The 18539-nt window shown below is 34.2% G+C and overlaps 3 protein-coding genes across 3 annotated transcripts; all 3 read left to right on the top strand.

Moving 5' to 3' along the window:
- The first annotated feature begins 588 nt into the window (after positions 1-588).
- Positions 589-2408, top strand: LOC147408730 (glutathione S-transferase F9-like). Its single transcript, XM_086421262.1, has 3 exons — positions 589-791; positions 883-931; positions 1779-2408. The coding sequence occupies exons 1-3, from the start codon at positions 645-647 to the stop codon at positions 2216-2218; spliced, it is 636 nt and encodes a 211-aa protein (XP_086277388.1). The 5' UTR covers positions 589-644; the 3' UTR covers positions 2219-2408.
- Positions 2409-5572: 3164 nt separating this feature from the next.
- Positions 5573-7513, top strand: LOC147408729 (glutathione S-transferase F9-like). The gene is made up of 3 exons (XM_086421273.1): positions 5573-5892; positions 5984-6032; positions 6880-7513. Exons 1-3 carry the CDS (start codon positions 5746-5748, stop codon positions 7317-7319), a joined length of 636 nt encoding a protein of 211 aa, XP_086277399.1. The 5' UTR covers positions 5573-5745; the 3' UTR covers positions 7320-7513.
- A 3361-nt stretch (positions 7514-10874) lies between these two features.
- On the top strand, positions 10875-14805 carry LOC147408728 (glutathione S-transferase F9-like). Its single transcript, XM_086458950.1, has 4 exons — positions 10875-11281; positions 11380-11428; positions 12916-12917; positions 13701-14805. The coding sequence occupies exons 1-4, from the start codon at positions 11135-11137 to the stop codon at positions 14136-14138; spliced, it is 636 nt and encodes a 211-aa protein (XP_086315076.1). The 5' UTR covers positions 10875-11134; the 3' UTR covers positions 14139-14805.
- The last annotated feature ends 3734 nt before the right edge of the window (positions 14806-18539 follow it).

Raw genomic sequence — 18539 nt, 5'->3', positions numbered from 1 at the left:
CACTTGTATTTCTTAAATTATTTATTACACCCCATTGAAAGATTAAAACACACTCTTCAATGTTTGGCTCAAATTATAATCTCAACACTGCAGAACATTGTCACACTCAATTCAAATAATTTTAGTAGATGTTTACAATTATTATCAGGCTCATATAAAATCTTAAACTCGAAAAATAGAAATTTAGTATAATAATAATAATAATAACAACAGAGAGCTTTTAGTGGCATCTCAACTTTTACTTATTCCAAACAATTCACATATTACTTTTTTCTTTATTTTGAATTGGGGTTTAATAAGTAAAAGAGGGGGTGCCAATAGCAGTTCTTTTAAAAAACGAAAAAACAGGAAAAAACAAGACACGTGTACCTTATTTGTTCAAACTCTTCTTTTGGAAGGAAGGTTAGCTAGTCCCACGGGATTCTCGCTCCGGAGTACCTACTCACTCATTCAATCGAGGTAACCGGCAAACTCTATCTACTTCTCTTGGCCTCTCTAGTGTCTAAGCGACCGTACATACATAGGATACCGTTACAACCGGTTTTACCAGTGGCACCTTCCCCACTATATTAATCCAAGCCAAGCTTACAATATAGCTCAAATCACTCCCATTCACCATTGACTTGTTCTAAAAGTAGTCAACAATGGTGGTGAAGGTGCATGGCCCAGCTTATGCTTCGGCTTCAAGGCGAGTCCTCGCTTGCTTGATCGAGAAAGAAATAGAATTCGAGATCATAGCTGTTGATCTACTCAAAGGAGCCCAAAAAGATCCGGAATTCCTCAAATTACAAGTAAATTAATTTATTAGTGTTTCATTTACGAATTGTGATAAATAATATCAAAGGAAGTTAATTTTAACATATTTTGTTAATCGATTTGCAGCCATTCGGAGTAGTCCCTGTGATAGAAGATGGAGATTATACTCTTTATGGTAAGTTCATTTCATATATATCATGTATGCACCCTGAATTCCCACCCCATTTACTTCGTTTTAGCTGCTAATTAGACAACCCCATAACCCTAATTCTTTTCGCCTTAAAGCGAAGCATGAGATTTTCATCACTTATGACAACTAAACTGATAAGCCAAGAGACCCACATCTGTTGCATCAAATATAAACCCTTAAGTACAGGCACTTATACCAAGCAAATCACATAGAGAACACACAGATTTTATGTGGTTCCCTCAAAATTGAGGAACGTTCACGGATCACACTGATTCCACTATGAAGAGAAAACTCACATTTATAGATTACACCCTTTCACAAAAAAGAAAACTATATATCACACGAAAATATAATTAGGATTTTACATAATTCGAGTGAGATTTCAAAAATACAATTGGGAAACTTTCTGATACTAGGTACCTAAACCAATATGCCAAAGACCTGGACCTAAAGGAATGCGTCAAATTTAAGCACTTAACCACTTAGACATGTAACATAAATAAGAGCAAAATCTAACTAAAAAAAGATAAAAAAGATAAGAGCCCTGTGCTCATCCTATTTAACATAAAACAGAGGTGCCCCTCACCACCCCAACCTTAGTCAAAGGGTACGCAATCAAGATAAGATTGTGGTGTATCTATAATTTTTAACATAAAACAGAGGTGCCTTTCATTTAACATAAAACGAGTCCGTTTACATAAAACAGAGGTGACTCCCCCACCTCCCCCACACATAACCATTATTATCATTGTCAATCTCAAACACCTTATTCCAAGGATTTGGTATGCTAAATAAAAACACATTCTAACTAATGACATAAAAATTTGGGCAGAGTCACGGGCAATCATAAGGTACTATGCAGAGAAATACAAGTGTCAAGGGACAGAGTTAATAGGGAAGACTATAGAGGAAAGGGGTGTTGTTGAACAATGGCTAGAGGTTGAAGGGCAGAACTACCACCCACCCATTTACGATTTGGTACTTCAACTGATCTTCTTTCCCAAGATGGGCGTCCCTGTGGATATGAAGGTAGTTCAACAAAGTGAAGAGAAGCTTGGAAAGGTGTTGGATATCTATGAGGAGAGGCTCTCAAAGGCTAAATACTTAGCTGGGGATTTTTTCAGTCTTGCTGACCTTACTCACCTTCCTTTTACTCATTACTTAGTGAATGATATTGGGAAGGAGTACATGATAAGGGACAGGAAGCATGTGAGTGCTTGGTGGGATGATATTACCAGTAGGCCAGCTTGGAAAAAGGTCCTCCAACTATAGAGCTTCATCTTCTCTTTATCTTGTTTTATTAGCTAGATTGTGTTGAGAATCTTGTCTCCTTTGGTTTGTTATTGCTGTTCTATGTTGTAATGGGGGACTTGGCATCTTGGGTTTTATGAATAATTCCCCCTTTATTGTTGATTTGTAATCTTTTTACAAATTGGAATAACAAACTAAACATTTCGATTTAGTAGTAGATCATTCGGGTCAGAAATGGAAGGTGAGTAATGTCTTCTTAGGTTAAAAAATCTCCAAATCAAACAAAAAGGTTACCTTGGATGGGACCTTAGGCTCCCAATTATACTTACAACTCTGAAGGGGGAAAATGCACTAACAAAAGAGAAAAAAGATCTTAATCACCAAGAAAGCGGCACCGCAAAAAATCCATCCACATGCCCATCAGTCTTCATTCGTGGGTATGTAAGTATTGTATAAATGTCATGTATTCTGTTGCGTTATGCATAGTTGCTGGTTATGAAAAGGGCAATTATGAGAGGGTTCGACAGAGGAGAAAGGTAACAGAACCTTACTTCGTTCGATTTGAAAGAGGAGAGGGGCGTCGCACTAAATACGATGAAAATGAGGGACGACGCTGTAATTAACTTATAACTTTATAAAACAGTAAACTTAAATCTGATCCGTTCATTTACTTTAAATCTGACGGCTTAAAAATGTTTGCCAAAATGTTTTGCGCCGAACGCCTCCCTATATATATATATGGGTAGCGTTCAATGGCTAACTTTTTGGCAAATCGTGGACCGTCCATTTTTTGTAAACTATTTTTGATGGGGTTAGAAGTTTTGGAATGGGCTGATTTTTTGTGATGATGATCTCCTCACCGTAGAGATCATCCTCACCAAAAATCTGCCCATTCCAAAACTTCTATCTCAAGTTTTGAAAAATGTTTTGCCAAAAAGTTTGCCATTGAACGTGACCCTATATATATATATATATATATATAGGGGACGGATCAAGGGATATATGTAAAAACAATGTAACATTAATAAATTTTCAAAATATAGGTTAGAAGTTTCGGATTGAATTGATTTTTTGTGAGGATGATCTCTATGATAGGAAGATCATTCGGAAAAAGAAAAAAAATCAGTCAAATCTCAAACTTCTAACCCCATTAAAAGTGATTTAGAATGTGGACCGTCTATTTTTTGTTGATAATTTGTAAATCACTTTTAATGGATTTAGAACTTTCAGATTGAGCTGATTTTTTGTGAGGTTGATCTTCTCATCATAGTGATCATCCTCGCAAAAAATCAGCTCAATCCAAAACCTATAACCCATGCTTTGAAAAACCATTGTTTTTACATGTACTATGAACCGCCCCCTATATATATAAAGTTAAATAATTGTCTACCTATACTCAATTGCAATGTCTATATTTTTTGTTTTAGACATTGCAGGTATACCCACACCCTTTACGACGGGACTAGTCCTTACAGTTGCATGTCCTGACCCTATGGAAGCTCCCAACGAGAAATAGATTAAGTCAAGAGCCACAAAGTTTTGAACACGTGACTTCATTGTCACTAGTTTTAATGCCAACTCAAACTCCAGGGGGTTGAGATGTCGATATTTTAACCTAATGCATTTTTTTTTTTTTTTCAGTTTTTAGTAAATAATGTTTTGGTGGAAAACTTTGATAAGTAAAAATTCATATTTTCTCTCTCAAGTTTAGTTCTAGATAAGAAATAGTTTTTATAGGCAACATATATATTGTGCACATCGACACTTTGTAGGTGTAATTTGCATTTCACCTAATCAAAATAGAATTTGAGGTAGCTTTCTTAATTATTATTTACGAGACTACATTGATGATATCGATTAGGGTTGTAAATCAGGCGGGCTGGCCGAAGGAGGCCAACTCATAAATTGCATAAGACCAAGCCCAATTGGGCCTTGAACTGGACCACGTGAATTGGGCCTATTTGTGGACTGACCCATATATTTTACAATTTTTTTTTTTAATATTAAAAAACAACTCACAAAGAATTGGACGCATGACCTCTTCATTACAAATTTCTTCGCAAACCACTTGTCTATAAATAATTCTTGTATATATATCAATACAAAATAAATTACATCAGTAATTGGGCCAGACCGAGCTACCCAACAGGTCGATATTCCAAACCCAAATTCGATCCATGATGGGTCGGGCTGGGCCACAGCCGTAGTTGTGACACAAACCTTCTTTATACAAATTGGAATAACAAATTAACCATTTAGATTTAGTAGTAGCTAGGTCATTTTGGGTCAACATTTTTAAATGAAGCAGTGTGACGATTTAATTCCAACCACTCATTGTGTGGGCGACTCAACTAGCCATTAGGCATATGGGTGTATTCAAAGGATCATGAACACTTGATTTGCATGGGGCGTGGCGATTTTCAGAAATGACGCCTCAAAGAGTAATGTCATCTTGGGTTTAAAAAAATCTCCAAATCAAACAAGAAGGTTACCTTGGACGGGACTTAAGGCTCCCAAACCACTACACTTGAGAACTCTAAAGAGGAAAATGTGCTGGCGAAAGATAAAAATGATCTTAATTACCAAGAAAGCATCCCTATGAAAAATCCAGCCCACACTCATCAGTCTTCATCCGTGGGGTATATAAGAATGAGACAGAACCAACCAAATAGGTTAGAGATTGATTTGATATCTAGATCATTGAAATTTCTTTTAAAACCAAACTCCTAAGCAACTTTGTTTCAAGTCTAGATGATAAATTTGGATGAATCAAAGATTCACATCAACGGTCCTCTAAAATCTAAAGTCAAGAGAATTTCTCAACTTTATAGGAATCTTTCTTGGGTCGAATATAACAACAATATCAAAAGATATAAAAGAACAATTTTTTTTTTAGTGTCGTGATAATCTGAAAATACCCCCTTCGGTGTCAGATAATAAAGTCACTTTTGTTATCTGAAAGTGGTTAAAAAAAGTCAAAATTGACGACTGGATAAAGTAAAAAATGACAACTGAATAAAGTAAAAAATGACGACTAAATAAAGTCAAAATTGACGATTGGATAAAGTAAAAATTGATGACTAGATAAAGTAAAAAATGACGACTGGATGACTGAGAGCTTTTAGTGGCATCTCAACTTTTACTTATTCCAAATCATTCACATATTACTTTTTTTCTTTATTTTTAATTGGAGTTTAATAAGTAAAAATAGGGGGTGCCAATAGCAATTCTTTTAAAAAACGAAAAAAAACAGGAAAAACAAGACACGTGAACCTTATTCGTTCAAACTCTTCTTTTGGAAGGAAGGTTAGCTGGTCCAACGGGATTCTCGCTCCGGAGTACCTACTCACTCATTCAATCGAGGTAACCGGCAAACTCTATCTACTTCTCTTGCCCTCTCTAGTGTCAAAACGACCGTATATACATAGGATACCGTTACAACCGGTTTTACCAGTGGCACCTTCCCCTCTATATTAATCCAAGCCAAGCTTACAATATAGCTCAAATCACTCCCATTAACCATTGAGTTGTTCTAAAAGTAATCAACAATGGTGGTGAAGGTGCATGGCCCAACTTATTCTTCGGCTTCAAGGCGAGTCCTCGCTTGCTTGATCGAGAAAGAAATAGAATTCGAGATCATACCTGTTGATATAATCAAAGGAGCCCAAAAAGATCCGGAATTCCTCAAATTACAAGTAAATTAATTTATTAGAGTTTCATTTACAAATTGTGATAAATAGTATCAAAAGAAGTTATTTTTAATATATTTTGTTAATCGATTTGCAGCCATTCGGAGTAGTCCCTGTGATAGAAGATGGAGATTATACTCTTTATGGTAAGTTCATTTCATATATCATGGATGGACCCTGAATTCCCACCCCATTTACTTGTTTTAGCTGTGCTAATTAGACAACCCCATAACCCTAATTCTTTTCACCTTAGAGCGAAGCATGAGATTTTCATCACTTATGACAACTAAACCAATAAGCCAAGAGACCCACATCTGTTGCATCAAATATAAGCCCTTAAGCACAGGCACTTATACCAAGCAAATCACATAGAGAACACACAGATTTTATGTGGTTCCCTCAAGATCGAGGAGCGTCCACGTATCACACTGATTCTACTATGAAGAGAAAACTCACATTTGTAGATTACTCACTTTCACAAAAACAGAAAAATATATATCCCACGAAAACATAATTAGGCTTTTACATAATTCGAGTGAGAGTAAAAAAATACAATTGGGAAACTTTCTGATACTAGGAACCTAAACCAATATGCCAAAGACCTGGATCTATTGGAATGCGTCAAATTTAAGCACTTAACCACTTAGACACGTAACATAGATAAGAGCAAAATCTAACTAAAAAAAGGTAAAAAAGATAAGAGCCGTGTGCTCATCCTATTTAACATAAAACAGAGGTGCCCCTCACCACCCCAACCTTAGTCAATGGGTACGCAATCAAGATAAGATTGTGGTGTATCTATAATTTTTAACATAAAACAGAGGTGCCTTTCATTTAACATAAAACGAATCCGTTCACATAAAACAGAGGTGACTCCCCCGCCTCCCCCACACATAACCATTATTATCATTGTCAATCTCAAAAACCTTATTCCAAGGATTTGGTATGCTAAATAAAAACCCATTCTAACCAATGACATAAAAATTTGGGCAGAGTCACGGGCAATCATAAGGTACTATGCAGAGAAATACAAGTGTCAAGGGACAGAGTTACTAGGGAAGACTATAGAGGAAAGGGGTGTTGTTGAACAATGGCTAGAGGTTGAAGGGCAGAACTACTACCCACCCATTTACGATTTGGTACTTCAACTGATCTTCTTTCCCAAGATGGGCGTCCCTGTGGATATGAAGGTAGTTCAACAAAGTGAAGAGAAGCTTGGAAAGGTGTTGGATATCTATGAGGAGAGGCTCTCAAAGGCTAAATACTTAGCTGGGGATTTTTTCAGTCTTGCTGACCTTACTCACCTTCCTTTTACTCATTACTTGGTGAATGATATTGGGAAGGAGTACATGATAAGAGACAGGAAGCATGTGAGTGTTTGGTGGGATGATATTACCAGTAGGCCAGCTTGGAAAAAGGTCCTCCAACTATAGAGCTTCATCTTCTCTTTTCTTGTTTTATTAGCTAGACTGTGTTGAGAATCTTGTCTCCTTTGGTTTGTTATTGCTGTTCTATGTTGTAATGGGGGACTTGGCATCTTGGGTTTTATGAATAATTCCCCCTTTATTGTTGATTGAACTTGTAATCTTTTTACAAATTGGAATAACAAACTAAACATTTAGATTTAGTTGTAGATCATTTGTCAGAAATGGAAGGTGAGTAATGTCTTCTTAGGTTAAAAAATCTCCAAATCAAACAAAAAGGTTACCTTGGATGGGACCTCAGGCTCCCAATTATACTTACAACTCTGAAGAGGGAAAATGCACTAACAAAAGAGAAAAATGATCTTAATTACCAAGAAAGCGTCGCCGCAAAAAATCCATCCACAGCCATCAGTCTTCATCCGTGGGGTATATAAGTATTGTATAAATGTCTTGTATTCTGTTGCGCTATGCATTGTTGCGGGAGTATGAAAATGACAATTATGTATATTTTCTTAAAGTTTTTTTTTTTTTTTGGGGGGGGGAGGATTTATATGTTTTAGTAACTCCCGGTTTTATAAATAAAGATATCTAGGGCTGTAAAATATAAGAGAAAATAGTGATTGTTCTTGTTCTATGAACGTAAGCACACTGCAAACCACGCAAATCCTTGTGTTTGTGTGAATTCTGTTATCTTCGCTTTTTAAAACTGAACTCCCAAGCAACCTTGTTTCTAATCCGGATGATACAAATGAACTTTAATTGAAAGCCCGATACGTTGGCCCAATTTCATGACACCCACAATTGTCATCCCTTGATGGACCTACATACCGAGAATCAGTTCAATTGGTGCCATTGTGTTTGGGCATTTTCCATCATGTACCAAGCCCACGGTTTAAAAACCTATAAATTTTAAATACAACGGTTGGGAATTATCAAGCAGGTTGATTCAAGTGGACAATAGAAAGCTCCCTGTGGCATGTTTGGATTGAGTAACTCCAACCGGTCCCTATATCTCTTAGCTCTAATCCGTCTTTATATCTCTGACAAGTCATCTATTTCACTATTCATATTTGTAGATTTGGAGACGCAATTTTTTTTTTTAGAGATAGTCGCTATTTCACTATTCATCACATGTAAATACCAATTATGTCCCATTTTTTTTTACATAAATGCCATTCTTTTTTGGATAATCGGGTATCCCAGTAGACAACGAAGCAGTTCGGTATCTGGGTTTTGGATAGTTCATAGACCATGGTCTTGTCCAAGGACTAGTCCCAGGAAACGTACAAAGCCATCGCATTACACGCACCAGGTAAGTGAGGGTGCACTCTCACTAGTGGCCCCTGAGGAATTAATGCTTGTACTAAGTATCGAATTCATGACCTACATGCATTAATCGCTTATCAGTACGAAATTGCCATTTAGCAAATCCTCGAAGTTAAATAAATGTCATTCTTGACTTTCATTTTGCATAAAATATGTATTAAATATAAGAGAAATGCTAAATGGACGTCGTTTTTGACTGACGCCCTATGACGTGTTGACTCACAGCCCAACAAACATTTGACATGTGGCACAATGACATCAACAATAGAAAGAGTTTCTCTCTTGCCCACTGCCCACACATTTGTTTTTTTATATTTCAAATTTTAAAAAGGGTCGTTGGGTATACATATATTATCACATTGATAATCCAACAACACAATGTTTTAGATTTCATGAAAATATTCATATCCACCAAAAAGAAATTAAAAAATATTGTTTTTCGAGCTTGATCCAAGGTCTTGAAAATGGACGATCACCGTGCACCCAAATTTAAAAATAAAATTCAATGATGAAAAATAAATATTTATTTTATTTTATTTTTAAAATTCATATAATTTTGTCCTATACAACTCCATTTCATTGAATCATATTTGGAATGTCACAAGGTGATCAAATTAGAAAGTTTGCTTTTTTTCACTATGGGTAAGAGATAGAAAAGGATCTTAGGGGTGTTGGCCAAAAATAACGTGCATTTAACATCACTCTAAATATAAATTTTGTCCCTTACTTATTTTCAATTATTATTATTTAATATTTTAAATTCTTTTCATTAAATATTTTAAAAAAGAAATCAAATAAGTTGTTTGACTGAATTCCACAGTAATTTGCAATAAAATAAGTTTGATCATGAGTATAAAACTTTCTTCAAAGTTATTACTTCAACATTGCAAAGTGTTATAACCCATTCAAACAACTTTAACAGTTGTTTCCTAATGATTAGAATCATATAAAATCCTAAATTCAATCAATAGAAATTAAAAAAAATTTTAATTTCTATTAAAATTAATTTTTAATTATTTTCAATGGTTGATTTTATATATATATATAAATTGGGGTGTAATGAGTAAAAGTGGGCTGCCAATAGTAATTTTATTATTTTTTAATTATGTGAATAGTGAATTAGAGGAGACCCATTTGAGTTCAACTTAGGATACCGTCATCTTAATTCTTTGTATTTTCATCTTAGGACATACCTTTGAATTTTTATATACCCTTCTATAAAAATAAAAAAATAATAATAATAATAAAATAAAATAAAATAAAATAAATGTCTATTTAATATTGTACATGGTGCCGGTGGGACGGTCATGCAACCCACCCAAGAAAATAGAAAAAAATATATATAAATATACACAAAAATCAAATGTCAATATAAAGACAAAAGAAATAAAGACTTGCTTTGGAGTTGCTCTTATCGACTCCAAGTCATCACCCAACTTTTATTTGGGAAGACCCAGGGTCGTGTGTGTCTGGACAAATCAAGATAAACATGAGTATCTGATTTTAGGTGGAAGACAAGAAAAAGAAAAAGAAAAAACAAGACACGAGGTCACTAAGAAACTGAGGGTGTCAATGGTTACACATTTAACTAGGATCGAAATTGAAAATTTTAATTTTGATTATTTTTTTATTGAAATTAATTAGAGTCAAGTTTAATATAGAATCGAACTGATAAGAATCGAAATCATTAACTTCAATCTAATAGGTACCCACAAGTACTTGGAATCGATTTATTTTATTATTTATTTTTATATTATACATAATTCATATATATATGATATAAAATTCTTCAAATTTCATATAAACTACATATTTAAGTTTAAGATGAGTAATTTTTATTTTAAATTTATTACTGGTAAAGAAAATAAATTTTAATATTTAAAAATAAAAATCATTAAATCATTATTTTACTAGAATAAATTATTATTAAGTTGATACTTTATAAATAATATATTATTTAAAATTTTTTATTTTAAAATATAATGATTTTTAAATAAATTTTCTTATTTTTGATTCTTGAGAATCATAACCGAATTAAAATTGACAAGAATCGGGATGAATAAAATATAAAGATTATGATTCCAATATTCATAGGAATCGAATCAAAATCGACCCATTGACACTCGTAGAGATGTTTTGGTCTCGGACAACTTTAGAAATCAAGATTTCAACCTATACTTTATCAGCCAATAACTAAAGGACACGAGGTCACTCTATCATATGCTACCTAAGGTGAACTTGATTGGATCAAGTCATCAAACCCTCCTTCTCTAAGAAAAGTTGGAGCATCACACGAGATTCTCGCTATCCAGTCGAGGTAACCGGCTAACTCTATCTATGTTTCTCTTGGCCTCTCTAGTCTTTCTACGTACACAAAATTCCACACGACCGTACATGCATAGGATACCGTTACAACCGGTTTTATAAGTGGCACCGGTCCCTTTATATATATATGAATCCAAGCTCTCAATAGCTCAAATCACTCCAATTAAATAACAATGGTGGTGAAGGTGCATGGCCCAGCTTTTGCTTCTGCTTCAAGGCGAGTCCTCGCTTGCTTGATCGAGAAAGAAATAGAATTCGAGATCATAGCTGTTGATCTACTCAAAGGAGCCCAAAAAGATCCGGAGTTCCTCAAATTACAAGTAAATTAATTTATTAATTATTAGTGTTTCATTTACAAATTGTGATAAGTAATATCAAAAGAAGTTATTTTTAATATATTTTGTTAATCGATTTGCAGCCATTCGGAGTAGTCCCTGTGATAGAAGATGGGGTTTATACTCTATATGGTAAGTTCATTTCATATATATTAGTTTTAAACATGATGGTATATCTCCTTTGAATTTGACTTAGGTCTTCCGTAGAAGATTAAGGAAAATTACTGAAATACCTTCACTTTCATCTTCTTGTGGTTGATTTTGTTTTAGCTGTAATGAGACAACCCCATAACCATAGATCTTTTCCCTCTCAACGGCTCTTTTTATAAAGTAAAAAAGTTGGGAATCTAGTAAGTGATAACGATCATAAGTAAACCACCACCGATGTTAGAAACAAAATAAGATGAGTCGTGATAACATGTTTCCCCCAATATGTGCAGTCGTGTATCCCGAGGCATAAAATCTATGATTCTATCACATGCCACGTCAAGAGAATATTTTGAATATACCAGGTAGGGGAGTCAGATTATCACGACTCAAATAACATTTTTGGGGTTGGAAATGGTGATTTTTTTGTTCACACCACTCTGGCGGTTTGACATGTGGGGCTAATGACGTAATAAGAGAGAATTTCTCTCTCCTGCTCTAAATAGAAAAAAAGGGAATTTCGTGATTGGATCACCTTTTGCCATTAAAAAGATGACCCCATACTACGGGATTGTAGAAACGAAATTCTATGATTTTTTATTTTTATTTTTGTAAAGTTGAATTTGAATTTTAAATTTGAGTATTCGATAGCCTACCATTTTCAACATCGTGATCAAACTCAAAAAAATCTTTTTTTTACATATAAGTCTGTGAAATTAGATTGCCAAAGTTGTAATCCATGTCGGTCAAGACCCTTTTTAAGATTCAAAATCTCAAAATATAAAATTTGAAAAGAATGTGCGGGCAGGTGAGAGAATTTCTCTTTCTATGCTTACATCATTTGCTCCACATGTCAAGCGTCTATTGTAATGTGAGCAAAAAATCACTCAAGTTACAAATGATTTTTGTTAAAATGGTCGAAGACAATGGTTTATCCCCCCCGCCCATTTTCACCCTCCAAGTCTATGGGTATGTAATCAAGTTTAAAATATGGAGTATTTGTAATTAAAAAATATATATAATTCAATGAAAAAGGTGCATAAATAGATAAAATTCTTGCCATTTTAGGAGGGCAGGTGAGGGTCTCCCTTTTCTTTCCTTGAAAAAGTGAGGGAGTATGTTGTCAAGTTCAAAATGTGGAGTATCTCTTTACTTTTATAGAAAAAAAAAGCCCTCCAACACATCAAAAAGAAGAGAGTGGTTTCTATCCATTAAAAAAAAAAAACCCCACCCCTAAATAATAATAATAAAAAATAAAAAAAGCATAGAAAGGAGATTTCAAAAATGGCCGCCAACAAGGACTCCCATGAAAAAGCAAAGTCAAGAGGATATATCATTAAGTTAAAAAAAGTGGAATATCCATAATTAGAGTTTGTCCTCCTATGGTTTAAGCATCTTCTTTGGGATTAAGGAGATAAACGTTGAAAAATAATAAAGTTGGAAGATATTATTAAAAATATTTAAAGTTAAAGAAGTAAAAGAAAAATAATAATAAAGTTTGAAAAGTATTAAGAAAGGGGATAAGAGAAAAGACAATAAAATAGGTTAAATAAGTAAAAAGAAGATAGATGGTAAAATTGGAGGGACATTATTGAAAAATGGGGAGAGAGGAAAGATAATAAAATTAAATGGATGAATATTAAAAATAATAAAGTGGATCCCACTCTTATGTAGGTGCCCCCCCCCCCCCCAAAAAAAAATGAGATTCTAACCATTATTATCATAAAGAAAGAAGAGGTGCATTAATCACCCCCCTCCTCTCCACACACAAAATGAGATTCTAACCATTATTATCATAGTCAAAACTTAATACCAAAGGAATTGGTCGGCTAAATAAAAAGAATCGGGATCAAGTAAGATGTTCCATTCCTATACAATGGTAAAATGTCTATGTGACATGTTTTAGTAGGAGTTTAAAACATATCGAACTGCAAACCTAGTCGTTTTCTATCTTGCACACAGTTCGATGTGTTTAGTCTCCAACAAGGGTGGAGCCCAGATGGTGCCCACGTGAGGGTAATTAAGAATGAAATTTTTGTGTGGTGACAATAACTCATAAATTCTCATAAACTTTGAAGATTCTTGTAGGGGAAAGTGCCCCCTTGTCCCCATTGTAAATCTGCCCTGATCTCCAACCAAAGTGTGCTATGTAAATAGTGTATGTCCTTATAAGAGTGGGGCACGGTTCTAGATCACGACTCAAATATTTAAAAAAAAAAAAAAAAGATTCTAACCAATGAACTTCAAATTTGGGCAGTCACGGGCAATCATAAGGTACTACGCAGAGAAGTACAAGTCGCAAGGGACAAAGTTACTAGGGAAGAATATAGAAGAAAGGGGTGTTGTTGAACAATGGCTAGAGGTTGAAGGGCAAAACTACCACCCACCCATTTACAATTTGGTACGTCAACTGATCTTCTTTCCCAAGTTGGGTGTCCCTACTGATATGAAGATAGTTCAAGAAAGTGAAGAGAAGCTTGGGAAGGTGTTGGATATCTATGAGGAGAGGCTTTCAAAGAGTAAATACTTAGCTGGGGAGTTTTTCAGTCTTGCTGACCTTACTCACCTTCCTTTTACACATTACTTGGTGAATGATATCGGGAAGGAGTACATGATAAGGGACAGGAAGCATGTGAGTGCATGGTGGGATGATATTACCAATAGACCAGCTTGGAAGAAGGTCCTCCAACTATAGAACTTCATCTTCTCTTTATCTTGTTTTATTAGTTAGATTGTGTTGAGAAACTTGTCTCCTTTGGTTTGTTATTGCTACACTATGTTGCAATGGGTACTTTGCATCTTGGGTTTTATAAATAATTGCTCCTTCTATTGTTGAGCATGTAATCTTTTGGAGGGTATGCAATGTTTTGGAAGGATAGTCTTGTGTCATTTTGGAATCTTTCTACAAAACATTCTAGTTTCATTAAAAAATGGAATGAAACATTGATCCCAAAATATTGAATTTCAAGAATGTTTTAGCTGAAATCATCTAGATCTCTCTCCTGGTATTAATGATTTATTTTTTCCGAGAAAGACACTTATCGCTCGAAGCATCAATATTTATGTTAGGAACCCAAAAAAAAGATTACAATGTAGGATATATACATTTCCTAGCATCTTCGTCAAGTAGGCTATGAAGATCACTGAGAAAATTGTTATAGAACAACTGCAGAGGATTGAAAATTATATTTAAAAGTGGGGTAATCAGCTGCCTTGCCTTGTTGCTTTCTCTCCACGAGCGCTTTATATGAAAAATCCTTCAAGGAGATGAATTAAAGTTCTCACATGTGCAAGCTTTTTAAAGGAGATCTCATTTTCTAAATGAGTGCCAAAGTACAATCATCAAAAAGCTTTATCTAGAGATTTGGAGTTGTCGACCTAATGATTCCTATTCCTCCATTTCACTCTATCAAGAACTGTGTCTTTTGTAATTGAAAACGTGTTTATCTCTGTTTTTTTAAATAAATAAAAAATCTCAATCCACATTCCTTGGGCCTTCTCTTTCTTTCATAATCTTCAAATGGAATATTTCTTCAAATTGAATATTTCTTTTAATTGGGATTTTAATCGGAAATTAGTTCCTCAAGTGGCTTCAAATTATCGAATTCATGTTGTTTTGATATTATTAGCGCTTCTTCAATACTGATTGTCTAATCTCTCTCTCTCTCTCTCTCACTCACAAAAAACACACACACACACACACAAACAAACACGAGAAATCCACATAAAAAGTTATAATATGGCTTGGAAGACCATGAGATCACCATAATCTCTCGAGTGGTGCTAGAGTGACCTTAAAATTTACATTGATTTACACTTTTTTGATGTGGATATGTGTTGGGAACCATAGATGCTTTTCACTCCTATCTCTCCGTCCACACATCCACGTCATTAAAGTGTGAATTTTAAGGTCATTACAGTATTATTCTATTCTCTCATAACGACGATCTCTTTTAAGTTGAATACTCACTCAAGGTGGTATGAAAGGGGCAAGGCATGGTAACAAAGTTCGGATTCAGCAATTATATATTTAGCGAGTATTCAATTCGGTTAATTCGGGAAAGATTCGTTAAAAAAAAATATGAAAAATTTCAAAGATTATACAAAATATTGTATTGGATTTCTTATACAACCTATCATCTTCAACCACTTTCTTTTTGATGTTTGAATGTTGAAAAAACTAAAATTTTATAGGTGAAGGGTACGAATATTACCATATTTTGTGATTAATTGAGGGATTGCTAATTAATTCATCAAATCGCCGAATTAATCGGCTAACCCCTAATTCCGAGAAATTTATGATATTTTTTAAAAAATTTAGAGAATTTTGTTACTAATGAGACATTGTAATTGCTGCTGTAGAGACACTACTACTATTGTCCCCGGCATTGATAAGGAGTTCAATGATAAGTTTAAAAGGTTCCAAATCTCTTAACGGTCTCTCCGTGTATCTATTGATGAGTTTATTCTTTAGAATTTATGGAAAGAAACTCATAAACAAACATGGAATTCCCACTACTAAAATATGAAAAAATCCATTTCTTATGATTTATCGATACATGATGCACCCAATCCTTGCATGTTCAAAATCTCCCAAATTTTGCCATCAGTCACTGGCACTAACTTTTTCTTAGTGCTCATAGATTCTCTTGTGTCCCACCCCTACTTTAAGCCTAACGAGGGTAATTACGTAAATTGGGGATGCACTCAATACAGGCTGATTACTTGAGAATTTTTTTTTTTTTTCACTTAACCTTATATTTTAAGATAGGTAACACCGTAACACCAGTTTCCACTATTTTGAGGGTTAATAAAATTGGGTTGGTTCCGTCGACCTAAGAAATAACTTAAGATCTTGACCGGTGAACACAAAATCCAATGGTTTACACTCATCCTTGAGATAAGCATCATTGGAATTTGGGATATAATCCTTATAAAAATTTCAACTGTTGGATGTTGTTTTTAAATGATTGGGATCTTGTATTATATTTTGAGTCATATTTCTTAAGTCAACGGAGCCCCGGCTGAATAAAATTTTATAAAAAGAATCTATTGAGCTATGAAAAAAAATCATCCAATATGAAAGGATGTTCATATGGATTGTATATCATTTGTACGATTTGAACATGAGACCTTACAATCTTCCATGACCTTATAAATAAGTAATGAGTGGGTCAGGCTATTTCCACCCACCATACCTAAAACACGTTTTAGAATGAGATGTATAAAAGAAAGTGGGTGCACTAAGCTTAAAGGTGGGTGCAATTAGAACGGCCTTTAATGAGTACATGGATCCAAATGGAAATTTTTTTTTATAGAGCTGTGCTGGGGTGATACAGGATTTACTATGATTCTCACAATTCTGATTTGGAGATGCATATGTAATCGTAGATGATTTTTACTCGTATAGCGAGAAAATACATCTATGATTATATACACGTCCCCATCATAATTGTGAGAATCACAGTAAATGCCCTGTGTCATTCCAGCATTTTTCTTTTTTATATCATCAAAATCACATCCAATCTCAAGTTCAAAAGTCAAAATAATACAACCGAAAAATCGGAATAAACCTGATTGATTGATCCAAATCATCTTTCCATGTATAACAAGAACCTTTATTGATTGACTTAAATGATTCCCTTAAGTGGGCTCAACAAAACCTATGATTAGGACTGTTAACGGATGTTTATTGGTTCGAATACAGTAATATTCGAATTCAAATATGAAATTTTGTTTGATATCTAAATTCGAATTCAAATCCGATGGATGTTTTAAAATTTTATTTGAATTCGAATCTGATTATCATATCGGATATCATATAATATCCATTTAAAATTCAAATAATTTATATATTGAAAAAAAAATGTAATTTTTTCTTATTCGATTGATTTTTTTATTATTTAAAAAATCTATTATATATTATATTATGTATATAATAGGTAAATATTATATATTATTTCGAATCGGATATTATAGGATTCGTAATATTAATATTCGAATCCGTATCCGATAAAGATTTGAATATCGAAAATTTTAGATAATATCCGATTTTTCGAATTCGAATTTTGACTATCCATTGACACCTTTACCTATGATATTTGTCTTCTACATGAACAGCAAAGTATACGATGCACTGTGATACAACAGAAAAGACTTGTTACAGCTATATAAGTTGATATTTTGAGGACACTGGGACCCATTACGGGCGGCTGGATGCATGTGCGTGCTTTAGTGGGAAACCATGTGTTTCGGAGACGACCGCAGTTGACCGGTAACCTCTTTTCTTTTGTTTCAAACTATCAATCTCGTCTAAGTCACTTTCTAGTAGCCGTATCAATTGAGCTAAATCTCATTGGCCCACTAAACCCTCCCGGCCCAGTCCGGCCCAAATAGATAAGAGCGAGGACCTTATCCTTTGCCTGCAATGGTAGGACCGGATTTAAAAACATTCAATCCATTTTATCCTAACCTACCGTTGCCCAACAATATTCAACTTGGTTTGACCAGTCCCTACATATTTTAGATGTACATTTTATTTATCATAGATATACAGAATTTTATAATAGAAGATGCTTAAAACATAGTTTAAATATTAAGTTTTATTTTTTATTTTTTATTTTATTTTATTTTATTTGTATGTTTCGAACCTGAAGTAGACCAGTTAGGGTCAGACTTGGGCATAGCCAACTTAAGCTCGATAGGATTATATTGAAGGTCTAAGGTATAGCTCGCCTCTTTATTATTGAGTTAAGGTTCAATTAAGCTCAACCCAATTTACAAACGTGATATCATGAGAAATTTTTTGGGCATAGAAAAGTTTATTTGGGATTTCACGTTATCTTAAATTAGTCAACTGTAAGATGTTGTGTGTATTGAAAACTTCCCTAATATAGGTATTCTATTAAATAAGGGATGCACTCAATATACGTCTTGCAATTGGTTAATCGAGATTCTATTAAATCCACGGTACACTGTCATCACCAACAACCTTACCCGTAAAGTGACATTAGGGATGTCAATGGGTACCCATTTAAATGAAATCAAAATCAAATACCATGGTTCTGGATCTCTTTTTATTGGAATCGATTAGAAC

Source organism: Akebia trifoliata, chromosome 2, assembly GCF_017979445.1.
Source record: "Akebia trifoliata isolate Shusen 1 chromosome 2, ASM1797944v1, whole genome shotgun sequence".
In the NCBI taxonomy this organism is placed as follows: Eukaryota; Viridiplantae; Streptophyta; class Magnoliopsida; order Ranunculales; family Lardizabalaceae; genus Akebia; species Akebia trifoliata.
Note: the sequence above shows the minus strand (reverse complement) of the source record. Positions and strands in the feature narration are given on the sequence as shown.